Here is a 22,990-nt window from a genome sequence, read left to right on the forward strand (position 1 = left end):
ATTATTCAGAAAGTGGATAGGAGGGTTGTCCAGTCGGTCTTTTCAGAGAGACATCGTAAAAGTGTGAGATTTGTCAGGCTCGAAAAACATGTTCCACTTGTTTGCAGACCTGGACAAAATCAGACTGGGCAGAGAGTGAGGAGGCTGCAGACTGCCGATCTGAGGGATGAGAAATGGAGCGGCAGAGAGTGGACTCATCAGCAAAGAGAAAGAGAGGATTTTCAAGAGAGTCAGAGAGATCATTGATGAAGAGCAGAAAAAGCACAGGGCCCAGAACACTGCCTTGGGGAACTCCAGCCTGAACAGGAAGAGGAGATGAGAGAAACCCATTCAGGGCCACACGTTGACTGAGACTAGAGAGGAAGTCGTCCAGCCATGCGTGGAGATTTCCATGGATACCAAAGGAGGCCAGTTTGGTGAGCAGAGCGGGGTGCAAGACCTTATCGAAGGCACATGATATGTCAAGGGAGACAGCTCTAATTTCCTGTTTGGCATTGCGGACCTCCATCCATTGCTGAGACAGCAGAATTAGCATGTCCAGAGTAGAGTGACCTGGTCTGAAACCAAATTCATGATCAGAGATCAAGCCATTGGAGAAGAGGAAAGATTTCATATCCGAAGCAATGATGGATTCCATGACTTTGCTGATAATTGGGAGAAGGCTGATTGGTCTGTTGTTGCAAGGATCTGTTTTTGCACCTTTTTGTGTAAAGCGGTGATGTTGGCTGATTTCCAAGCAGATGGCAGATGACCTTGAGCAAAAGAGAGGGTGAAGAGAACAGAGAGAGGGAGTGAAAGAGCGGAAGAACAGGATTTTAGGACCCGTGGGCTGATGCCATCAGGTGCAGTTGCAGAATCAGAGTCGAGGGTTGACAGAAACATTTCCACCTTGCCAGGAGGAAAGGACACAGAGTCCAGGAGCAGCTGTGTACAACTGGGTATGGTGGATACAGAGAGGGATGGGTTTGGGACACAAGATTTGAGGCAAACACAGAGTTGAGGCATTCAGCTTTTTCACGTGCGGAATCAGCTGTGTAGCAGTTTGAGGTAAGGGAGGGGATGGAGGGGGGACAAACACAAGAAACAGATTTGACCAGATGCAATGAGGATTTGGAAGAGGGAGACAGATCAGAGAGTTCGGTCTTGAGAATGGAGAGATATTGTTTCCTGGATCTCCTGAGGGTAGACACACACTTGTTTCGGGCTTTGTGAAAGACAATGAGATTTCCTTCCGTTGGATTTGCTTTCCAGAAGACGAAGGCAAGTTGTTTCTGGGCAACAGCCTCACCACAAGATTCCGTGTACCATGGACGGGAGGAAGGGTATGACAACTGAAGACGACATGGGATAAATCTGTGCATGAGAGAGAGCAATTTACTTTGGAAGAATTCCCAGGATGAGTTTATGTCAGAGGCGGTCGAGATGGGAGACGAGTCCAGATGATTGATGGCTGCATGAAGACCATGCCAGTTGGCCTGAGTGAAATGCCAGACTCGACGACGCTGAGGAGGCTCTCTGAGAATGGTTAGAGAGATGCCCACTTTACCAAGCACATGATCAGATGAGCCGATTGGAGCAGAAGAAAAGCAGCAGACATTTTCAGGGAAGTTAGTCATAACCAAGTCCAGAAGAGAAGATGCTCCGTTGACTGAGATTCGGGTCGGGAAATTGACAGATTGTGTCAGTCCCAGTGAGTCGCAGAAGTTCTCTGCTGAGGAGCCATGGCTGGTGAGAGAGGTACCCACACCCAGCCAACTGGCATGGTGACAATTGAAATCACCACATATGAGGAAGAGAGAGTTGGGATGAGTCGATAGAAGTTGGTCCATACTATGAGACAGTGAGGTATAGATGGAGTCATCACTGTTTGGTGGACGATACAACACACATATGAAGAAAACGTGGGAGCGAAGGGGAAGCTGTAGCCAGAGGTATTCCTGGGGGTGAGGTGGAGAGAGGGCAGTGCAGGGCGAGTGAGGAAGAGAGTTTTTGATAAAGATAGCAACACCCCCTCCAGGACGAGGCTCAGGTCTATCATACCAGAGGAGGGATTAACCTGGGAGAGATACCAAGGAATCAGAGACATCATGAAGGAGGAAAGTTTCTGTTAAGGAGATCACGTCTGTTTTGTCAGAAGCAACGTGTATGGAGAGATCAGTCAAGTTTGAGCGAAGGCCGCGGATGTTTGAGGTCCATCCCGTTAATGAAGAGGAAGGGGGAGCATCGGATACAGAACAGGGGGGAGGAGGGGTAGGGTATGATGTGGAAGAGGAGGAATAGGTAGGGAGAGCTGTTGAAGGTGTGTCAGAGATTTCAGAATAGCTCAGAGAAAGGGAAGGATGGGGCAGACAAAAGGTTTGATTGTGATTGGGTGAGGGACAGTGAGGTGTTATTTTAGGAGGGGGAAGAGTGAGGCAGAAGGTTGGGGGAGATGGAGGTGAGAGTTGGAATGGGGAAGAAGCAGGGAGGACGCTTTGAGGAGGAGGGGTGTGAGGGGGGAAATGGAGAAGAAATGAGGGTGGGGAGATTTGAAGGGGAGGGGTGAGGAGGGAGTTTAGGAGGGAAGGCACAAGGGGGGGGATTTGAAAGGGATGTGAGATGGCGGAGATTTGGAGGGGAGGGGAAAGGGGGGAGATTTGGAGGGGAGGGGTGATGGGGAAGTTTTGGAGGGGAGGGGTGAGGGGGAGGGGTGATGGGGAAGATTTGGAGGGGAGGGGTGAGATTGGAATTTAGAAAGTGTAAAACGATTAATGGGAAACGAACATTTATTGCAAAATGAGTTTCTTGTGACCTTCGAGTCAAAAATACGTTTGAGGACGCTGAAGGAGGGGTGGAGTGCAGGTGAGTTTAGGGAATGTAGAAAAGAGGAACTGTGAGATGGATTTTTTTTTTGGAATGAATAGATTTGGTGAGCAAGTCGAAAACACCCTTTTAAAGAAGAAGAAGAAAAAGGTGTTATAATATATGACAGAAGTCGACAGAATAATATACGACAATCTTCCCCCATCCAAAACCTTGATCTTTTCTACCCCCCATTAAAACACCCCAAATCCACCTCTTTCAATCTCCAACTTCTTTCCTGAAATTCCTTGTGGTGTTCCTTTGCTCTATACCGTGTCCCCCTTCTCTCCACACCTCCCCCCCCCCCCCCACCGGCCCTCTCCCTTCCACAGAACTGCTGATGTCCCTGTTCTCTACTGTTGTTGTGTTTGTATGTTTGCCTCTCTCTCTCCAGCTCCCTTTATTTATTGTATGTGTTATGGGTCCGTGCATGTTTTCGTGTGTATTGTGTTAGCTCCAACACGAGCCTTGACTCTGTATACAAAAATAAATAAATTAATTAATTTAAAAAACCATCCTGGTCAGGAAGAGGAAATGAGAGAATTCCATTTTGTGCCTGTGGAAGTATTTTGAGAAGTCTTCGTATAAATTGCGAATAATTGATGAATACAATCATACTGTAGATGGATGTTTTAATTTGGTTCAACTTATTTTGTTTCAACATTGCACACATTTGTAGTCTTAAAAGAACACGCTCTGTGTTCAAGACCGCGCACCCTTCAACTCACTCTGATAAGGGGCGATCTGCTTTCACAACTTACCGACTTATCTGCTTCCTTGCAGTGGGAACGAACTGAACTCCCTACTATGGTTCACAAGTAAAATATGCTTTAGTATCTCAAATGTTTTCTTTAGTACATTAATCGTCTTGCTGTCTAGACTTTAACATCCCCTCTGCGTTTCACTCCTCATTATCAAGATCACAGCTCCAACAAGGACATGCAGCTGTGTCTTTTCAATCACATCAGGCTTTGAAGTAGAGAGTATTTAAATCCGGTTCCACAAGCAGGAGGCAGAATAAATTGCTGCCTGCTGCGCTCGTCGACCCGCTGTTGTTTCGTCTCATGCGCATGCTCTTATTTTTTTTATTATTATTTGGATGCTGTCACTGTATTACGAATAAATTGCACTTTGAACCTATTTTGAAGTGGTTAATCTTCCCACGACAAGCCCCACTTTGAATATGACAGGAGAAAACCCGTGAGCCATGCGTGGAGATTTCCATGGATACCATAAGATGAGAGTTTGGTGCGCTGGGCGGGGTACCAGACCGCATCAAAGACAGGACATACGTCAAGGGAGACAGCTGTGACTTGCTGTATCGCGTTGAGGACATAAGTCCATTGTTGAGATAGCCGAAGCAGTATGTCCAGAGTAGAGTGGCCTGGTCTGAATCCATATTGATGATCAGAGATCAAGCCATTGGAGAAGAGGGAGGATTTGTCAGAAGTGATGATGGATTCCATGACCTTCCTGATGATTGGGAGCAGACTGATTCGTCTGTCGTTGCAATGATCTTTTTGGGGAATTTTTTATTTTTATATTTTTGGAAGAATTACTTCTGCTTGGTCTGGTCAGTGGCCACATCGACTTGAATCTGAACATTTGGGGGGAATGGGGAGTGGGAGGAGGAGTTCGTTGCCCTCTTCTCTTCTTTGGAAATTTGTGTTTAAATGTATTCCCTCCATTAACAATGCTTTTCCATTGATGTTGAGAAAACTGTAGTAGCAACCAGCTGTGTGGCCTTCCACGTTGGGACCTGTGTAATCAAAATAGACTAGTTACTGCACTGTCTTGACAAGAAGGAAGCCGGACATCAACAATACATACATACACACAAATACATAAACACACGTATATATATATATATATATATATATATATATATATATATATATATATATATATATATATATATATATATATATATATATATATATATATATATATATATATATATATATATATATATAATATAATATATATATATATATATATATATATATATATATACATATATATATATATACATATATATATATATATTTATATGAACACGTACATACATATAAACGCACCCATACAAACACACATACATCGATATATTAAGTACTTGTGAAAACTATTTTATATTTGAAGTTTTAACCTATAAGCAAATGACTGGTTTTCCAACTGCCCGGATCATCAGTTGAACACCGTTGTTCATCGAGGTTTCGATCCTTTCAGCCCAGAACCTCCAAACAGTGGATCCACAACACTGACTGCAGGTACACATCAGTAGATTACTCAACATCAATGGACCCACAACATCAAAGTTGTGTCCAGACAGTTAGTCAACACAGCAATGCAATATCCTTATTCAAACTTATATAATTACTACTTTTATTTAAAATATTAACACAAACTAATAACTTAATCATAAATTACTTTACATAACAATAGACTTAGTGATAAATACTCCACCTGACAGACATGTCCATGACACAGCTTCTCCAACCAACCATCGACTCAAACTGCCATTCAAACTGTCATCCACAACCGATTCCACCACGCTGCACTCCGTATCATAGCAACCACCAACCAATCGCATTAATGCTAACTTATAATATATTTTATGCATATTATTTTTACCTAAATACCTCCTTATGTAATACCGATATCAAATGGAATAGGAACTTGTTTACATGAAAACCGACCACACTTAAACAAAAGGTGACGATGTTGTGCAAAGACATTCTCACAAAACCTGATCAAACAATCAGCCAAATATCCTCTATTCAACATGATGGAAAACACCTCAGCGCGTTCCACAAAATAATCCTTCACTGAACAATTTTTTTTTGGGGGGGGGGGGGGATACAACATCGAGGCTCATGAAAGAGCTAACATTAATCACACAAAAAGTCAAACCGACACACAAAACACAACATAAGGGGAGCGGTACACAAGATGGGGAGAGAGGGGGAAGGACACAAGCACAACATTTGAGAGCAGGGACATCGAGAGAAATGTGGAAGGGAGAGGGCTTGGGGGGAGGTGGGAGAGGTATAAAACATATGAACACTGCAAGGACTTCCAGGAAAGAAGTTGGAATTTCAAAAATAAAGTGTATCTGGGGTGAATTTGCGGGGGAAGAAAAGATCAAGGTTTTGGATGGGGGAAGATAAGAGATGGTGGTGAACAGCTTTTTTAAAGACCTGGAGGGAGGAGTGGAATTGAAGGGAGTGGGGGAGTTTGTTCCAGAGGCGGGAGAAAAGGGGAATGAAAGAGTGAAAGTGAGCAGAGATGCGAAAATTCTTGCGAAAATTCTTGCAAATGTAAGTAATTGCAAAAAATCTAAGTTGCAAATCTGGGAAGCAATCAGTGTTGGCATGGATTGCAGTCATGTAATGGTGGTAAATGTTAAGCAAGGCTTTCAACTGGTTTGGTAAACAACTCTCGGTTTAATCGGGATTACTTATGGGGATATGGACAACTCCAAACTCTCCAAAGATTGATAAATTGATCATAATGTACCATGACATATTCACAATAACAGAGACAGTGCATTTGTGCTTTGAGGACTTTTATTTATTGTGAAACCCTTCACAAATTAAAGTTTCATGAAAAACAAAGGCAGGAGTCTTCTGATGATAAACAATTTTACAACAAGGGTGTTTTCATCATATCACACATCGTAATGAAACATGGCGTATGCCATCTGATAAAGATTCCATCTGAGCATAACCAAAAAGGGACAAGAAACACAACTAAATCAGGAAGAAAACAAAATTCTTATACACTCGTCACAATCAAAAACTCAAATGGAACTTGGCTGGATACATTGCAAGGACAGAGACAAGAATTACAACCTGGAAATCTAAGCAAGACCATGAAAGAAGCACGATGAGATCCAACATCAGATTGAGAGATTAAGTTCTGTTAACATTTGAGTTTTTGACATCAATTTTTCAACAATTCTCCATGATGAGAAAATGGAGAAACAGATTAATAAATTTAACTTTTTTTTTTAAGATGTCATTTTCTTCAAACTTAGTTGGCAGATGCAGATGGGGTTAGAATTTTGAGATTCTTCTTGCCTTCTGACACCAGTTTGCAGCCATTGTTATGGTCATTCTGGTGACAGCAAGCTGTATGGCTTTCATCAAGGGGCTCTCAGGGTGCTGGCTGGTTGTCAAGGGTTACAGATGGTACTCTGAGAAGTTGAGCTGACAAGTTAGATGCCCAAAGGGCTGTACGCATTCACGATAGCTTTATCCTTACTAGTTCACTGAATACTTGCCGACTGCTGAGGATCGCATGCATGGGAAGCACGTACATCCCAGTATGGATAATGCTATGTGAATTTAACAAACCTTTTTCAGCAAACATTTTCCCAGTCAGAGCACTTTTTATGCGAGCAGTCCAGCGTGGGTTGCATTGTGGAAGTTCAAGCTCCTTTTAGAAATAAAATCCTCGTTACAAATAGAACATTTGTAAGGATGCTCTTGTTGTTTGGTATATACAGAGGCAGGTTTTAGGAGGTGGAAGGGAGTTCTCAAGAATTCAAAATCTCCACCTCCTTTTTCAGTCATTATTCATGAACCAATTTGTGAATCTTCATTCTCATTGCTTTGTTCAAAGGCTCTTTTTAGATTCTTCACTGAACCTCTGACAGCCTCCACCTGCAGTTTTTGTTTGTCGTGTTATTCCCCGGAATATTTTTTAAAGTACTCAGTTAGGGTTTTCTTGATCATCTGGATTCCCTGTTACTCCGAATATCACTGGTACAATTTCAGGTTTCTTCAATTTCGAAATCCTCTTAACCTCATTTATCATGTTCTGGTATTTCAGATTTCAGCTCTCCTGTATGGATCTTCATATGTAATTTCAAATGGACTTTTTGAGAGAAACCTTTATCACAGATCGAGCATTTGTGAGGTCTCTCTCCTGTATGGATCCTCATGTGTAAATTCAAATGGCCTTTTTGAGAGAAACATTGATCACATATCGAGCATTTGTGTGGTCGCTCTCCTGTATGGATCCTCATATGTAATTTCAAATCGCGTTTTTCAGAGAAACATTTGTCACATATCGAGCATTTGTGTGGTCGCTCTCCTGTATGGATCCTCGTATGTAATTTCAAACTGTCGCTACGAGAGAAACCTTTGTCACATATCGAGCATTTGAAAGGACGCTCTCCTGTATGGATCCTCATGTGTAATTTCAAACTGCAGCTATAAGAGAAACCTTTATCACATATCGAGCATTTGTGAGGTCGCTCTTCTGTATGGGTCATCATATGTAATTTCAAAAGGCTGGTACGAGAGAAACCTTTATCGCATATCGAGCATTTGTGCGGTCGCTCTCCTATATGGATCCTCATGTGTAATTTCAAATTGCCGCGACGAGAGAAACCTTTGTCACATATCGAGCATTTGAAAGGACACTCTCCTGTATGGATCCTCATGTGTAATTTCAAACTGCTGCTTTGAGAGAAACCTTTATCACATATCGAGCATTTGAAAGGACGCTCTCCTGTATGGATCCTCATGTGTAATTTCAAACTGTTGTTTTGAGAGAAACCTTTATCGCATATCGAGCATTTGAAAGGACGCTCTCCTGTATGGATCCTCATGTGTAATTTCAAACTGCGGCTATGAGAGAAACCTTTATCACATATCGAGCATTTGAAAGGACGCTCTCCTGTATGGATCCTCATGTGTAATTTCAAACTCTTGTTTTGAGAGAAACCTTTATCGCATATCGAGCATTTGAAAGGACGCTCTCCTGTATGGATCCTCATGTGTAATTTCAAACTGTGGCTACGAGAGAAACCTTTGTCACATATTGAGCATTTGAAAGGATGCTCTCCTGTATGGATCCTCATGTGTAATTTCAAACTGCTGCTCGGAGAGAAACCTTTATCACATATCGAGCATTTGTAAAGTTGTTCTCCTGTATGGATCCTCGTATGTAATTTCAAATTGCCTTTTGTCAAGAAACCTTTATCACAGACAGAGCACTTGTGGGGTCGTTTTCTGGTGTGGATCCTCATGTGTATTTTGATGTAACTCGTTGAAGCAAAATCCATTCTGCACACATTACACTTGTAACGTATTCGCCTTTCCAGAGCCTTTTTGTGTTTGTTTAATTTAATATTAATGTTGGTGTTGCAAAGCCCAGACATGCACCTGTATTTTGCAGGACGTGAGTCTTGATATTGTGAACGTTTCTTCAAAAAAGGCTTCCTCCTCACTGTCAAGCTGCAACTGGACCTTATTTGTCCCATATGACTTCTTGATTGTTCTACAGAAACAAAGAACACATTTTCTTAGTTTTTTGTCAAAATCAAAATGCAAAATATTTCACACTTTTCCAAAAATTATATATTTTCTCAACACAAAAGATTGTACGTGATTTTTTTTTATTTTCCACTCGCCAGTTGCAAAGCAGGAAGCACTTCCGTTTGTCATGTAAATATCATCTGAATCTTTCTTTGCAGAAGCACATTTTGAATCTTCTGTGACAGATGAATCGTTGTGTTGTCTGCCTTCCACGTTTACAGAATGGACATCACCTGTGTACAAATCAGCGTGTCTTTTGCAGGTAAATGAGATTGAGAATCATCTCGAGAGATCATAGAACATATTACTTCATGGAATGTGTACTTCAAATTAAATATGATAATGAAGTTAAAGATTGTTAAAAAGAAAAATTCTGGATGTTAAGCACTATTAAAGCAGTATTTGACATCACCCTTATTCACCAGTCTATTTGACATGTTCAAGTACTGCTAAACTGTAGGTTATTAAAAGTAACAAGAAGGTGATTTGTGTTCAATGGTGTTCAAGCATTTAATTCAATTTAAACAAGAAACACAGCTAATGCTTCTGGCCTTCGGCTGCAGAGGCATAAAAATACAAGAACACTCTGACTTCACGACGTCAACCAATATGCCTCCGCCCACATTATTACATCATTATAATACTTGCACCAAGTTTGCTTTAAATCCATTCAGCTGATCTCAAGTTATCACATTTTTACCTGACATGACCTCTCACATTTGTCCTTTTGACCCCAAAATTTCATCAGTTAATCTTTACATCATTATACATATGTGTACAAAGTTTGAATTGGATCACTTCAGCCGTTCTCAAGTTATAGACCTATTGCAGACTTTGACTTTGACCCCAAAGTCTAATGAGTTAATCTTTACATCATTATACATACCTGTACCAAGTTTGAATTAGATCACTTCAGCCGTTCTCAAGTTATAAACATATCACAGACTTTGACCTTTGACCTCTTGACCCCAAAATCGAATCAGTTCATCTTTACATGATTCTATGTAAGTGTACAAAATCCCATTACTGACCGGGTCAGCCTGACCCATTGGGAGTACTTGGCAATGTGCCAAGTTTCAAATTTTGCCATTATTTGCATTTAATCCAAGATGGCTGCTATACCACGTGACCTATGATGTCACAATTGTCACAAAAACATTCTGCAGGGATTGCAATCCTACATTTAAAGTTACGTCTCAATTGGACATGTAGTTGCTGAGAAAAACGAGGTTTCGCCCGTATGTACAGACGGACAACCCAAAAACATAATATCTCCCTCCTCCAAGTCCTGGTGGTGTCTGGTCAAATTTTTTTTTTTTTTTTTTTTTTTTTTTTTTGTATACTGAATCGAGGCTCGTGAAAGAGCTAACATTTACTTCACAAACAAATCAACCAGACAAACAAAATATATAAAAAGCGGGAGCGGAAAACAAGAAGGGGAGAGAAGGTGAAGCACACAAACACAACATTTGAGAGCAGGGAGATGTGTGGAAGGGAGAGGGCTTGGGGGGAGGAGGCATGGGAAGGGGGGGGGGGGGGTGGAGGGAGAAGTATAAAACACAAGGACACCAATGACTTCCAGGACAGAAGTTGGTATTTCAAAAAAGTGGAATTGGGGTGAAATTAGCGGGGGTAGAAAAGATCAAGGTTTTGGATGGGGGAAGATAAGAGATGGTGGTGAACAGCTGTTTTAAAGACCTGGAGGGTGGAGTGGGATTGAAGAGAGTGAGGGAGTTTGTTCCAGAGGCGGGAGAAAAGAGGAATGAAGGAGTGAAGGTGAGCAGAGAGTCTTGATTTTGGCAGTTTGACCATAAGAGGGTTGCAGGCAGATCTTGTGCGACCTGTAGGAATATTTGCCGGACAGAGCCCAGAGAGAGCTGGGGGGGCAAGGCCAGAGAGGAGTCGGTAGAAGATGGAAAGACCACCAACCTGCCTGCGGTGAGTGAGTGAGAGGCCCTTGGAGTTAGCTTCATCGCGGGAGATTCCAATGATTCTGAATGCTTTGGTTTCAACAGCGTGAAGACGAGCTAGGTGTGAGGCAGGAGCACCAGCCCAGAGGGGAGAGCAGTATTCCATTGAGCTGCGGATGAAAGCCTTGTATGTGGTGAGGAGCTCAGGTGTGCCAAGGAAGGACTTCGCACGACGGAGGATGCCCAGTCGGCGACTGGCTTTGGAGGCCAGATTTGAAATGTGGTTTTCCCAGGAAAGATCATGGCAGATAGTGAGACCCAAAAGCTTGAGTGACAGAACTTCTTGGAGAGGATTATTCAGAAAGTGGATGGGAGGGTTGTCCAGTCGGTCTTTTCGGAGAGACATCGTAAGAGTGTGAGATTTGTCAGGATTGAAAGACATGTTCCACTTGTTTGCCCAGTCTGTGATTTTGTCCAGGTCTGCAGAGAGTGAGGAGGCAGCAGACTGCCGATCTGAGGGATGAAGAATGGAGCGACAGAGAGTACTGTCATCAGCAAAGAGATACAGAGGATTTTCAAGAGAGTCAGAGAGATCATTGATGAAGACCAGAAAAAGGACAGGGCCTAGAACACTGCCTTGTGGAACTCCAGCCTGAACAGGAAGAGGAGATGAGAGAAACCCATTCAGGGCCACACGTTGACTACGACTAGAGAGGAAGTCCGCCAGCCATGCGTGGAGATTTCCATGGATACCAAAAGAGGAGAGTTTGGTGAGCAGAGCGGGGTGCCAGACCGTATCGAAGGCACGTGATATGTCAAGGGAGACTGCTCTAATTTCCTGTTTGGCATTGAGGACCTCCATACATTGTTGAGAAAGCAGAAGCAGCATGTCCAGAGTAGAGTGTCCAGGTCTGAAACCAAATTGATGATCAGAGATCAAGCCATTGGAGAAGAGGAAAGATTTCATATCTGAAGCAATGATGGATTCCATGACTTTGCTGATAATTGGGAGAAGGCTGATTGGTCTGTAGTTGCTGGGATCTGTTTTTGCACCTTTTTTGTGCAAAGCGGTGATGTTGGCAGATTTCCAAGCAGATGGAAGATGACCTTGAGCAAAAGAGAGGGTGAAGAGAACAGAGAGAGGGAGTGAAAGAGCGGAAGAACAGGATTTTAGGACCCGTGGGCTGATGCCGTCAGGTCCAGTTGCAGTATCCGAGTCGAGGGTTGACAGAAACTTTTCCACCTTGTCAGGAGGAAAGGACACAGAGACCAGGAGCAGCTGGGTACGACTGGGTACGGTGGGTACAGAGAGGGATGGGTTTGGGACACAAGATTTAGAGGCAAACACAGAGTTGAGGCATTCAGCTTTTTCACGTGCGTAGTCAGCCGTGTGGCCATTTGAGGTGAGGGAGGGGATGGAGGGGGAACAAACACCAGAAACAGATTTGACCAGACGCCACCAGGATTTGGAAGAGGGAGACAGATAAGAGAGTTCGGTCCTGAGAATGGAGAGATATTGTTTCCTGGCTCTCCTGAGCGTGGACACACACTTGTTTCGGGCTTTGTGAAAGGAAATGAGATTTCCTTCCGTTGGATTTGCTTTCCAGGAGACGAAAGCAAGTTGTTTCTGGGCAATAGCCTCGCCACAAGATTCCGTGTACCATGGACGGGAGGAAGGGTATGACAACAGAAGACGAGATGGGATAAATCTGTGCACGAGAGAGAGCAGTTTGCTTTGGAAGAATTCCCAGGAAGAATTTATGTCAGAGGCAGTGGAGATGGGAGACCAGTCCAGATGATTGATGGCTGCTTGAAGACCGTGCCAGTTGGCCTGAGTGAAATGCCAGACTCGTCGACGCTGAGGAGGCTCTCTGAGAATGGTCAGAGAGATGTCCACTTTAACAAGCACATGATCAGAAGAACCGATTGGAGCAGAAGAAGAGCAGCAGACATTTTCAGGGAAGTTAGTCATAACCAAGTCCAGAAGAGAAGATGCTCCGTTGACTGAAATCCGGGTCGGGAAATTGACAGTTTGTGTCAGTCCCAGTGAGTCACAGAAGTCCTTTGCTGAAGAGCCATGGCTGGTGAGAGAGGTACCCACACCCAGCCAACTGGCATGGTGACAGTTGAAATCACCACATATGAGGAAGAGAGAGTTGGGATGGGTAGATAGAAGTTGGTCCATATTCTCAGACAGCGAGATGTAGATGGAGTCATCACTGTTTGGTGGACGGTACAACACACATATTAACAAAACGTGGGAGTGAAGGGGAAGCCGTAGCCAAAGGTATTCCTGGGGGTGAGGTGGAGAGAGGGCAGTGCAGGGCGAGTGAGGAAGAGAGTTTTTTATGAAGATAGCAACCCCACCTCCAGGACGAGGCTCAGGTCTATCATACCGGAGTAGGGAGTAACCTGGGAGAGATACCAAGGAATCAGAGACATCGTGAAGGAGGAAAGTTTCTGTTAAGCAGATCACGTCTGGTTTGTCAGAAGCAACCTGTATGGAGAGATCGGACATGTTTGAGCGAAGGCCCCGGATGTTTGAGGTCCATACTGTTAAGGAAGAGGAAGGGGGAGCATCGGATACAGAACAGGGGGGGGGGGGAGCGGTAGGGTAAGATGTGGAAGAGGAGGAAGAGGTAGGGAGAGCTGTTGAAGGTGTGTCAGAGATTACAGAATAGCTCGGAGAAAGGGAAGGATGGGGCAGACAAAAGGTTTGATGGTGATTGGGAGAGGCGCAGTGAGGTGTTATTTGACGAGGGGGAAGAGCGAGGCAGAAGGTTGAGAGAGATGAAGGTGAAAGTTGGAAGGGGGAAGAAGCGGGGAGGACGCTTTGAGGAGGAGGGGTGAGAGTGGAGTCTAGGAGGGGAGGAGCGAGGGAGAGTCTCGGAGGGGAGGGGTGTGGGGGGAGATTTGAAAGGAATGGGTGATTGGGAAGATTTGGAGGGGAGGGGCAAGGGGGAAGATTTGAAAGAGATGGGTGATGGGGATGATTTGGAGGGGATGGGCAAGGGGGTAGATTTAGAGGGGAGGGGTGATGGGAAATGGGATTTTGGGGTGATGGGATTTTGAAAAATGTACGATTAATGGGAAACGAACATTTATTGCAAAATGAGTTTCTTGAGACATTCGAGTCAAAAATACGTTTGAGGACGCTGGAGGGAGGATGGAGTGCTGGAGAGTTTAGGGAATGAATGAAAGATGCACTATAAGAGATGGAATTTTTTTTTGGAATGAATGGATTTGGTGAGCAAGTCGAAAGCATCCTTTTATAGAAGAAGAAGAAAAAGGTGTTATAGAATATGACAGAATATAGGTCTTCAGGGTTCAGATGAGACATTTTTTAACAACGTGATCACAAACAGCGTGGTCGAAGAATGAACGAACGAACAACTAAGAACGAATAAACGAATAAAAACGGAAGGAAATGTTTTTGGGTTTTTTTTTTTTTTTGAGATTTTAAAACAAGGAAGTATGGGATGAAAAGACCGTGAAAACAGAGACCGGAAAAAAATTTCAGCGTGATCGGAGAACCGCTGAGACAAAAACAAAGCCTAAAGCCAAGGTTGGACACAGTAGCCTAGTACTACACTTAGGCCTCAGAATACACGATGAGAAAGACCGACGATTCTGTACACAGGTACAAAAAACCAACGCCAAGAATACTATTAAAGACACCCCAATAGGTACATACAAGACGAGTTTCGACAAAAACACAATTGTGAAAAGTTACTTAACTTCGAAAGCGAGCGTGCATGGACAGCTTTGAAGAGACGAGACCTCCAATCTTGCGCATGCGCAAGATTTCTGGTGTTTCTGGTGTTTCTCCAATGGTTTCTGGTGTTTGTTCCACTTCCATCCCCTCCCTTACATCAAACGGCTGCACATCTGACCCTGCACATGAAAAAGCTGAATGCCACATCTCTGTCTTTTCCTAAAAATATTGTGTCCTAAACCCATCCCTCTCTGTACCCACTTTATCCACTCGTACCTAGCTGCTCCTGGACTCTGTGTACTTCTCTCCTGACAAGGTGGAGATGTTTCTGTCAAACCCAGACTCCGATTCCGCAACTGGACCAGATGGCATCTGACCACAGGTCCCAAAATCCTGCTGTGCCAGGATATCACACCGTCTCTATGTTCTCTTCACCCTCTCTTTTGCTTGAGGTCATCCGCCATACACTTGGAAATCAGTCAACATTACCGCTTTACACAAAAAGGTGCAAAACCAGATCCTTGCAACTACAGACCAATCAGCCTGCGCACAATCATTAGCATCATCAGCAAGGTCATGGAATTCATCATAGCTTCTGATATTAAATCCCTCCTCTTCTCCAATGGCTTGATATCTGATCATCAATTTGGATTCAGAGCAGGCCATTCTAATCTGGACATCATACTTCTGCTGTCCCAACAATGGATGGACGTCCTCAACACCTGACAGGAAATCAGAGCCGTCTCCCTTTACATGTTGTGCCTGTAATACGGTCTGGCACCTCGCTTTGCTCACCAAACTCTCCTCTTATGGTATCCATTGAAATCTCCACGTATGGCTTGCAAACCTCCTCTCCGGTCATAGCCAACGTGTGGCCCTGAAACGAATTCTCTCATCTCCCCTTCCTGTTCAGGCTGGAGTTTCTTGAGGGAGTGTTCTTGGCCCTGTGCTTTTTCTCAGCCCTGTGTCTTCATTGATGATCTATCCAACTCTCTGGAAAATCCTCTTTCTTTTTGCTGACGACTCCACCTTCTGGTGCTCCATATCTCAACCTTGAGATCGGCAGGTAGCAGCCTCTTCACTCTCTGGAGTCATGGATAAATCACAAACTTGTCAAACAAGTGGAACATGTCATTCAATCTTGACAAATCTCACACCCTCACTATTTCTCTTCGTAAAGATCATCTGGAAAACCCTCTGTCACTCAAGCTTTTGGGTCTCACTTTCTGCCATGGTCTTTCCTGGGAAAACCACATTTCCAAGCTGGCCTCCAAAGGCAGTCGCTGACTGGGCATCCTCTGTCATGCGAAGTCTTTTTTTGGCTCGACTGAGCTTCTCAACACACACAAAGCTTTCATCCACAGGTTGATGGAGTACTGCCACCTGGGCTGGGGCTCCTGCCTCACACTGAGCTCAGCTTCTGGTGGAATTTGTCTTCTTCTGACTCCTGTCCCGGCTAGCCCCCCCTGCTCTGCATGTGCTGTGTCTCCCAAATATTCCCGCAGGATACACAAGGTCTGCCAGCAACCCTCTTCTGTTGAAACTACCACAATCAAGATTCTGCTCACCTTCACTCTTTCATTCCTCTTTTCTCCCACATTTGGAACAAACTCCCACACTCTCTTCAATTCCACTCCTCCCTCAAGGTCTTTAATGCAGCTGTTCTCCACCATCTCTTATATTCCCCCATCCAAATCCGTGATCTTTCTACCCGTTAATAACACCCAAATCCAACTTTTTCAAATTCCGACTTCTTTCCTGAAAGTCCAAGTAGTGTCCATTTGTTTTATACTACTTTATCTCTCCCCCCTCCTTCCCCTCCCTCTTCCCCAACCCTCTCCCTTCAACAGATCTACCGATGTCCCTGTTCTACACTGTTGCTGTGCTTGTGTGCTTCCCCCTCTCTCTTCCTCTCATCTCCGCTCCCTTTATTAATGTTTTAAGTGTCTGTTTGTTTTTGTGTTTTATGTGTTAGCTTTTACACGAGCCTCGGCTTTGTATACAAAAAATAATAACAATAAAAGAACATAAAATAAGGTAGAATGGTACTCAGCAGCGCATCCATTTGACTTCAAAAATAGTTGGTGGTTGATTTCAGTTCACTGACATGCAAATGCTATTCAAATTTCAAGTCAATCGGATGAAAATTGAGGATTTTAGAAATTTGAAAAAATGTAATTGACATTTGGCCTATGTTGATCTTTAGACCTTTTGACCTAAAAAATAAATATGATTCTGTCGGACCACCAACTCTACCATTTGGTGAAGTTTCGTGAATATTGGTTTAAAAGTGTGATCTGTTGGCAAGTACAAGTCAGCGGACAGACAAACACACAAACACAAACCGGAATGCTTGTGAAAAAAAAAGATTTTTTTTACCAATTAACAAACAGACAGACAGGAGTGAAAACATTACCTCCGACACCAAAGGTGGATGGTGGTGAAGATGCTCGTTATCAGTAACTTGTTCAGGAACTCGAGTCGTAGCTTGGATGAACTGAGTAAGGTCATGTGACATAGCAAACTTAAATGCACTGACACCAGGAGGATCTGTGCTATGAGAGTGAACTATGTGAGAGAACCCATGCAGGTGTGGCCAAAAATATTGGCACCTTTGCACTTTTTTCAAATAACTCACAATTTTCTCAAAAAATAAGTTGTATTTGATAAAAGTATTTCGTCTCCACAATTCTTTATTTCACTGCAAATATTAAAGAACCGTTGTTTTTCAATCAGAACTTAATATATCCTTTTACATCAGAAAATAAAAAGAAACGGAATTGACAAAATTATTGACACCCTCGACTTAATATCTGGTCGCAAGCACAGCCTTTGGGCAAAATAACTGCAGTCAAACACTATACAGTTTGCCAATGAACACCTCGGCAAAGACCTGCACTTCTGGAACAATGTGCTCTGGACAGATGAGGCAAAGGTAGAGCTATTTGGCCACAGTACCAGAAGACATGTTTGGCGAAAACCAAAGTCAGCATTTGACCACAAGAACCTGATACCAACTGTAAAGCATGGTGGTGGAAATATTTTGGTTTGGGGCTGCTTTGCTGCATCAGGGCCTGGGCAGCTCACAATCATAGAATCAAGTATGAATTCTTCATTGGACCAGAGGGTGCTTAAGGATAATGTGAGGCCATCTGTCGGAAAGTTGAAGCTCAACCGAAGGTGGACCTTGTTTACCAGTACTGGTATGTTTACCAGTAAATCCACCGAGGAATGGCTGAAAAGAAACAAATGGAGGGTTCTGGAATGGCCAAGTCAAAGCCCGGATCTAAATCCCATAGAGATGTTGTGGGGGGATTTGAAACGAGCTGTGCATGCAAGAAACCCCTCAAACATCGCACAGCTGAAAGAATTCTGCATGGAGGAGTGGGAAAAAATTTCTCCCAGTCGATGTCAGAGACTGGTATATAGTTATAAGAAATGCCTACTTGAGGTTGTTTCTGCCAAAGGGGGAAATACCACCTATTAGAGCCAAGGGTGTACTTACTTTTTCCACATGCGAAATTTGCATTTATCATTTAAATTTGCATTTGCATTTATTTAAATTATACAATGGACTACAAAATGTAAATATTTCATGATATTTGTTATATTATATCACCTTTATCTATCAATATTGTTGAAATGAAGATCAAATAGCTGTATGTTGAAATATGTCGAAAAAGTCAAAACTTTACATAGGGTGTACTTACTTTTTCACGTGACTGTATATCTATATATATATCGATATATATCTATATATATAAATGGAAAATATATTTGAATAAATATTGTGTGATGACACCACAAAAGGTTGAACGTGCGATTCCAGGAATGAGCAAGTATTTTGATATAAGCTGACGTTTCAAGTGACGATTTGAAACGTTGGAAGCTTAGATCAATCCTAAAGATACAAGCCTTTCATCTGTGAGCTGCAAATCGACCTTTTGTTTAATTTTAGATATTATACCTAATATTTACATGTAAATACATGACTGGTCTGGATTTGGACTGCTCTGAGTTGATTTTTTTTGGGGGGGGGGGGGGGGGAAATCGGTATGTGTTGCTGGATTAAAATCAAGTAAGTAACATCTGGATGTCTTAAGTTTGAATCTGATAAACAGACTTCGTTGGGCCAGAAAGACAATCCACTTCCACACCAGCCAAACTCGTGCTGCGGCCTTGGATCTTACACACTTTGACTGTCAGTTTAATTTGCACAGGGAATGAAAATTGGGAAATGGTGCCCCAGTTAGCACCAATGAGTCAAATTTAGGGACAATATGATGGCAATTGCATTCCATTGAGTAAGTTACAAGATTTGTTTATAATTAAAACATGGGGAGTGAAATGGGAGGAAGTAGACATTTGTGGATCTGGGGACAAGCTAGTTTGATGGGACCCTGGGGTCTCCTGTGTATCTATGTGTCTGTCTGTCTGTCTGTTACACTGGACGAATGGATGGGTTTTCATGAGATGAACTTCAGACAAAACCCTCTGATATTTCAGAATTGATCTGCACCCCACCCCACCTCACTGTGAAACTTTGGACAAGTTGTGTGTGTCTCAGAGGTTTATGGACAAATTTGGGTGTAATCTGGTGGATGTATCAATGTGTAAGGTGACCGATAGACATCAGAGGTTAGAGTTGTAACATAGTGTAGACAGATGGGAAATTGCGATGTTTGTGCCATGGATGCAGTGTCCCATTCTGGTAAATTTGGTATTTACACATCACTACAATTGGTAGTGATGCATTTGGTGGTGATTAATTCTGGTAAATTTGGAATTGGTGGTGGTACAAAGAATGGTGCATTTTGTAGAACACTCTGTTCTGACAGAGAAACCGATGTGACATGTCAAGGGTCAGTTTGGGAAGCTAAAACGTTGAACATTTTGATGCTGAAGAAATAAATTGAAGATTGAAACAAGATTGTAAATTATATGAGACAAAGTATAGACGAATTTTTTATTTTACTTCGAAATTTGTTGTGGACATAGACCTGTGTATCTTAAAATGGTGGACAAGATCACATAAAATTTTGGTGGACAAAAGTTAGTGTGATTCAACTGATTAAGGATGTAAGGTAAAATTGAGTTGTGGACTTAACTGTTTGAATGAGTCAAATATAAAAGATGTTTGACTTTTTGCCAAGAAAAAGTGACAATTATCTGAGGAGTCATCTATGGCCAAACTTTGACCTTTGACGGCAGTTCATTGTGTCCTGACAGCAGAAGACTTCCAAATAATATTGATTGCTGGATTGCTTCAAGGGAAAATGACATACTATTTGTTTTAATAACTGAAGGAATTATAAAATTGCTGTGAGATAAAAATTATGTTTTAGGTGTTGGTGTAACAGTAATTACCTAATGTTAATTGTTGGATGGCAGAGGTAATGGTGCAGTTTAATGTTCACATTGTTTGGGAAAATAATGCTCAATGCAACATGATCCGAAAAAGAATCCATCCCTACATCTGAGGATCAGGGAGAGAAGGAATAGAAAATTTGGGGTATTAAATTTACGAAACTCAAAATATCTAGGTTTGGGATGTACAATCATTGGAAAAAATAAATTGAATATGATAACGGTTCCAGATATCTCTGCATATGAGGTATTCTTATGGGGTTAAAATTATTATTTTTATAAATAAAGGTGCATTCATGAGGAAGGAAATTTTGTCTGTTGAACTAATAGTTGTAAAGAAGAGGTGGTATTCTTCATCATTGAGAAATCGAGTCAAGGGCAATGTTAAATAAGCTATTTGGAAAATTGGCAAATAAATTGATTAAAATAATGAGGATAAGCCTGAATCCAGTACCAGGCCCAACTTTGGGATAAAAAAATTGATAAGGACTATGTATTATTATGATGTTGTTTAAGTACAAAAGGTGTGTGGGTCACCAATTCAAAGGCAATGGAAGATATGCATTTGGAAAGTTTGCAAAATTTGTGAGGGATCTTGCATGGGTCCAGCAAACATTTTTTCAGTTTATTGGAAGTTGGATTTTGTAAGATAATGGTTTAATGTACCCACAGTAGAAAATAATATACAGATTTGGAACATTTTGTAAACTTTTTAATAATGAGAAGATTCATAAAATTCATTTTATTTATTTAATGGAAAATATTTGGGTTACAAGTGGAGAAGCATGGTTGAAATTACGATCCAGTGGATGGTCAATCATTAGTACTGTACGTTTTATCACAATAGATATGTTATGATATTGTGTTGTGATTAATGATATGAACGAGATGTAGTGGTAAACCTTAAAAAAGGGAGGAAAAACACAAATTTTTATGAACTATTGAGCGTGCTGTTATGTAGTTTAAAATAAATTTAAAAACGCGATGTTAAGTGCACCAACACCATACATTTTGATAACTTGGGACATCTACATACCGGTGCCATTTGTATTCACTAGTTAAAGTGGAAATATGAAAATTGTAAAACTTGATGATAAAACTAGGTTATTTTTCTAGTAAAAAAAAAATAAAAAAAATAACGAGGGAGTATCCAGGAAAAGGATGTTCAAGTGAACTTTGTGCTGTGAAAAGAATGTCGAGTTAATGGAAGTGTTTTGTTTGATTAAGTTTGTTCAATTTGTGTTCAAATGATCAGTTTTATCACAATTCATTTAAAAAAATGATGAAGGGATGCTCCAATTAATTGAATGAAATGAGTAATCTTGAACCAGAAGGAAACCATGGCCTCAATGAAGGGAGAGTGGAATTATGTGTTTTATAGTATTTTTTAGTAAGTGGTGTGGATATTTATACGGTAAATAAAAAGGGAAGGAAAAAGTGCCCCCTGGGGGCATGCACCTGTTACATAGGTATACGCATCGAAAACTCCTATCTGTCCTTTGAATGTGTGGACTGTTACGGATTTCTGGGATTGCAGGCTATTTGAGATCTAGTGGGATTAATGTGTATGTCAGGAACATTTTGAAAATAAATATGGATATATGGCATTACTAAAATAAAACCAAGCAATTGAGAGTTCTTGGGTTAATGGGATATAAATTGTAGAAATAGGCAGGCAATATACAGGGAATGTGACTTGTTGTTTTTGGAACAAACATGGGGGTTAAAATAATTTGTTATGATTATGATTATTATGATTATTATGATTATGATTGATCTTGGCAACAGAGGTTGTAATAAAATAATGTGAAAGAAAAAAATTGTTAAGGATGGGAAAAATGAGGCCTATTATTTTTGTTTGTTTTATTTGTTATAAAATAAAGAAAAAGGGAGGAAAGGATGATTTCAAGGAATTATGGGCTGAAAGTAATGTGAAACATATAAAGACGGGTTTTGTTGGGAATTGATAAAAAGGAAATCTGTGATAGTGGTGCGCGATACCTCTCGGTTAATACCAGGGACCGCGGATGGCTCAAACGGCATTTAATGGAGGCGACGACCAAACATGGATTTTGCTATCAACCGCACGGGAGAAGGAAGGGAAGAAGAAGATGCGGCAAAAGCGCTTACCTGGAGCACGCCGACTGCAGCTCCGCTCCTGTAGGGAATTAACTCAAAACGGGAATCAGGGGTAAAATGTACAAAAATAATGATTTATTAAACGGAACCCGATGAATAAATAAAGAGCCTAAGTTGGGATCCCACACATCGAATTCCAAATACGAGACAGGGGAAAATGAATTAACAAAAGAACACGTTCGTCGTGGATTTGTGTAATGTAGTGTGAGCTTATCTGTCCACCTGCAGTCGTGTCCGCTGTCCAAACGCGGCTCCGTTCGGCCCCGCTCTTGCACGATCAGGCCTCGAATGACCCGCTTGCCCCGGCCTCGTCTGTTCAGTGGCACGCCACGCTCCAAATCGATCGCACATGCGGTACCTCCCACTCACAGCACCAAAAGCACCGAGCACCAAGCCCCGCTCCAAGCACCACGAAGATGGTGAAACAACGACCACAAGGGACCTCTCAAGATGAAGAAGGGAAGCGCAGAGACAAGAGACCAGCGAGGAAAAAGAGAGACAGAGCCCAGACGAGTCAGAGAGCGAAAATGTCGTCCAGCACCACCTTTTATAACCTTCGTCGACTCTCGTCCAATGTTCTGTTTTGCTGGTGCCCTCTCATTGGATGAGTGCTTCCCGCACCGGTATTGCCTGCCCCCCTCCCTGCCCAGTCAACAATCCTCCTGGGCGTGGCTCCCAGCCTGGCCATGAGG

The 22,990-nt window shown here is 42.2% G+C and overlaps 1 protein-coding gene across 3 annotated transcripts in view; it reads right to left on the reverse strand.

Annotated features, from left to right (window-relative positions):
• Window positions 1-6,389: 6,389 nt before the first annotated feature.
• Window positions 6,390-22,990, reverse strand: part of LOC137418545 (uncharacterized) — a 54,531-nt gene continuing 37,930 nt past the window's right edge. For all 3 annotated transcript variants that reach the window (XM_078770599.1, XM_078770601.1, XM_078770600.1), the window contains 2 exons: window positions 9,263-9,400; window positions 6,390-9,129 (listed from right to left, as the gene is read on the reverse strand). In XM_078770599.1, coding sequence (XP_078626725.1) covers window positions 7,649-9,129; window positions 9,263-9,400 — 1,619 coding nt within the window. In that variant the 3' untranslated portion in view covers window positions 6,390-7,648. The remainder of the gene's footprint in view (window positions 9,130-9,262; window positions 9,401-22,990) is intronic.

The sequence above is a fragment of the Myxine glutinosa genome, chromosome 1 (genome assembly GCF_964187855.1).
Source record: "Myxine glutinosa chromosome 1, kmMyxGlut1.1, whole genome shotgun sequence".
Taxonomy (NCBI): domain Eukaryota; kingdom Metazoa; phylum Chordata; class Myxini; order Myxiniformes; family Myxinidae; genus Myxine; species Myxine glutinosa.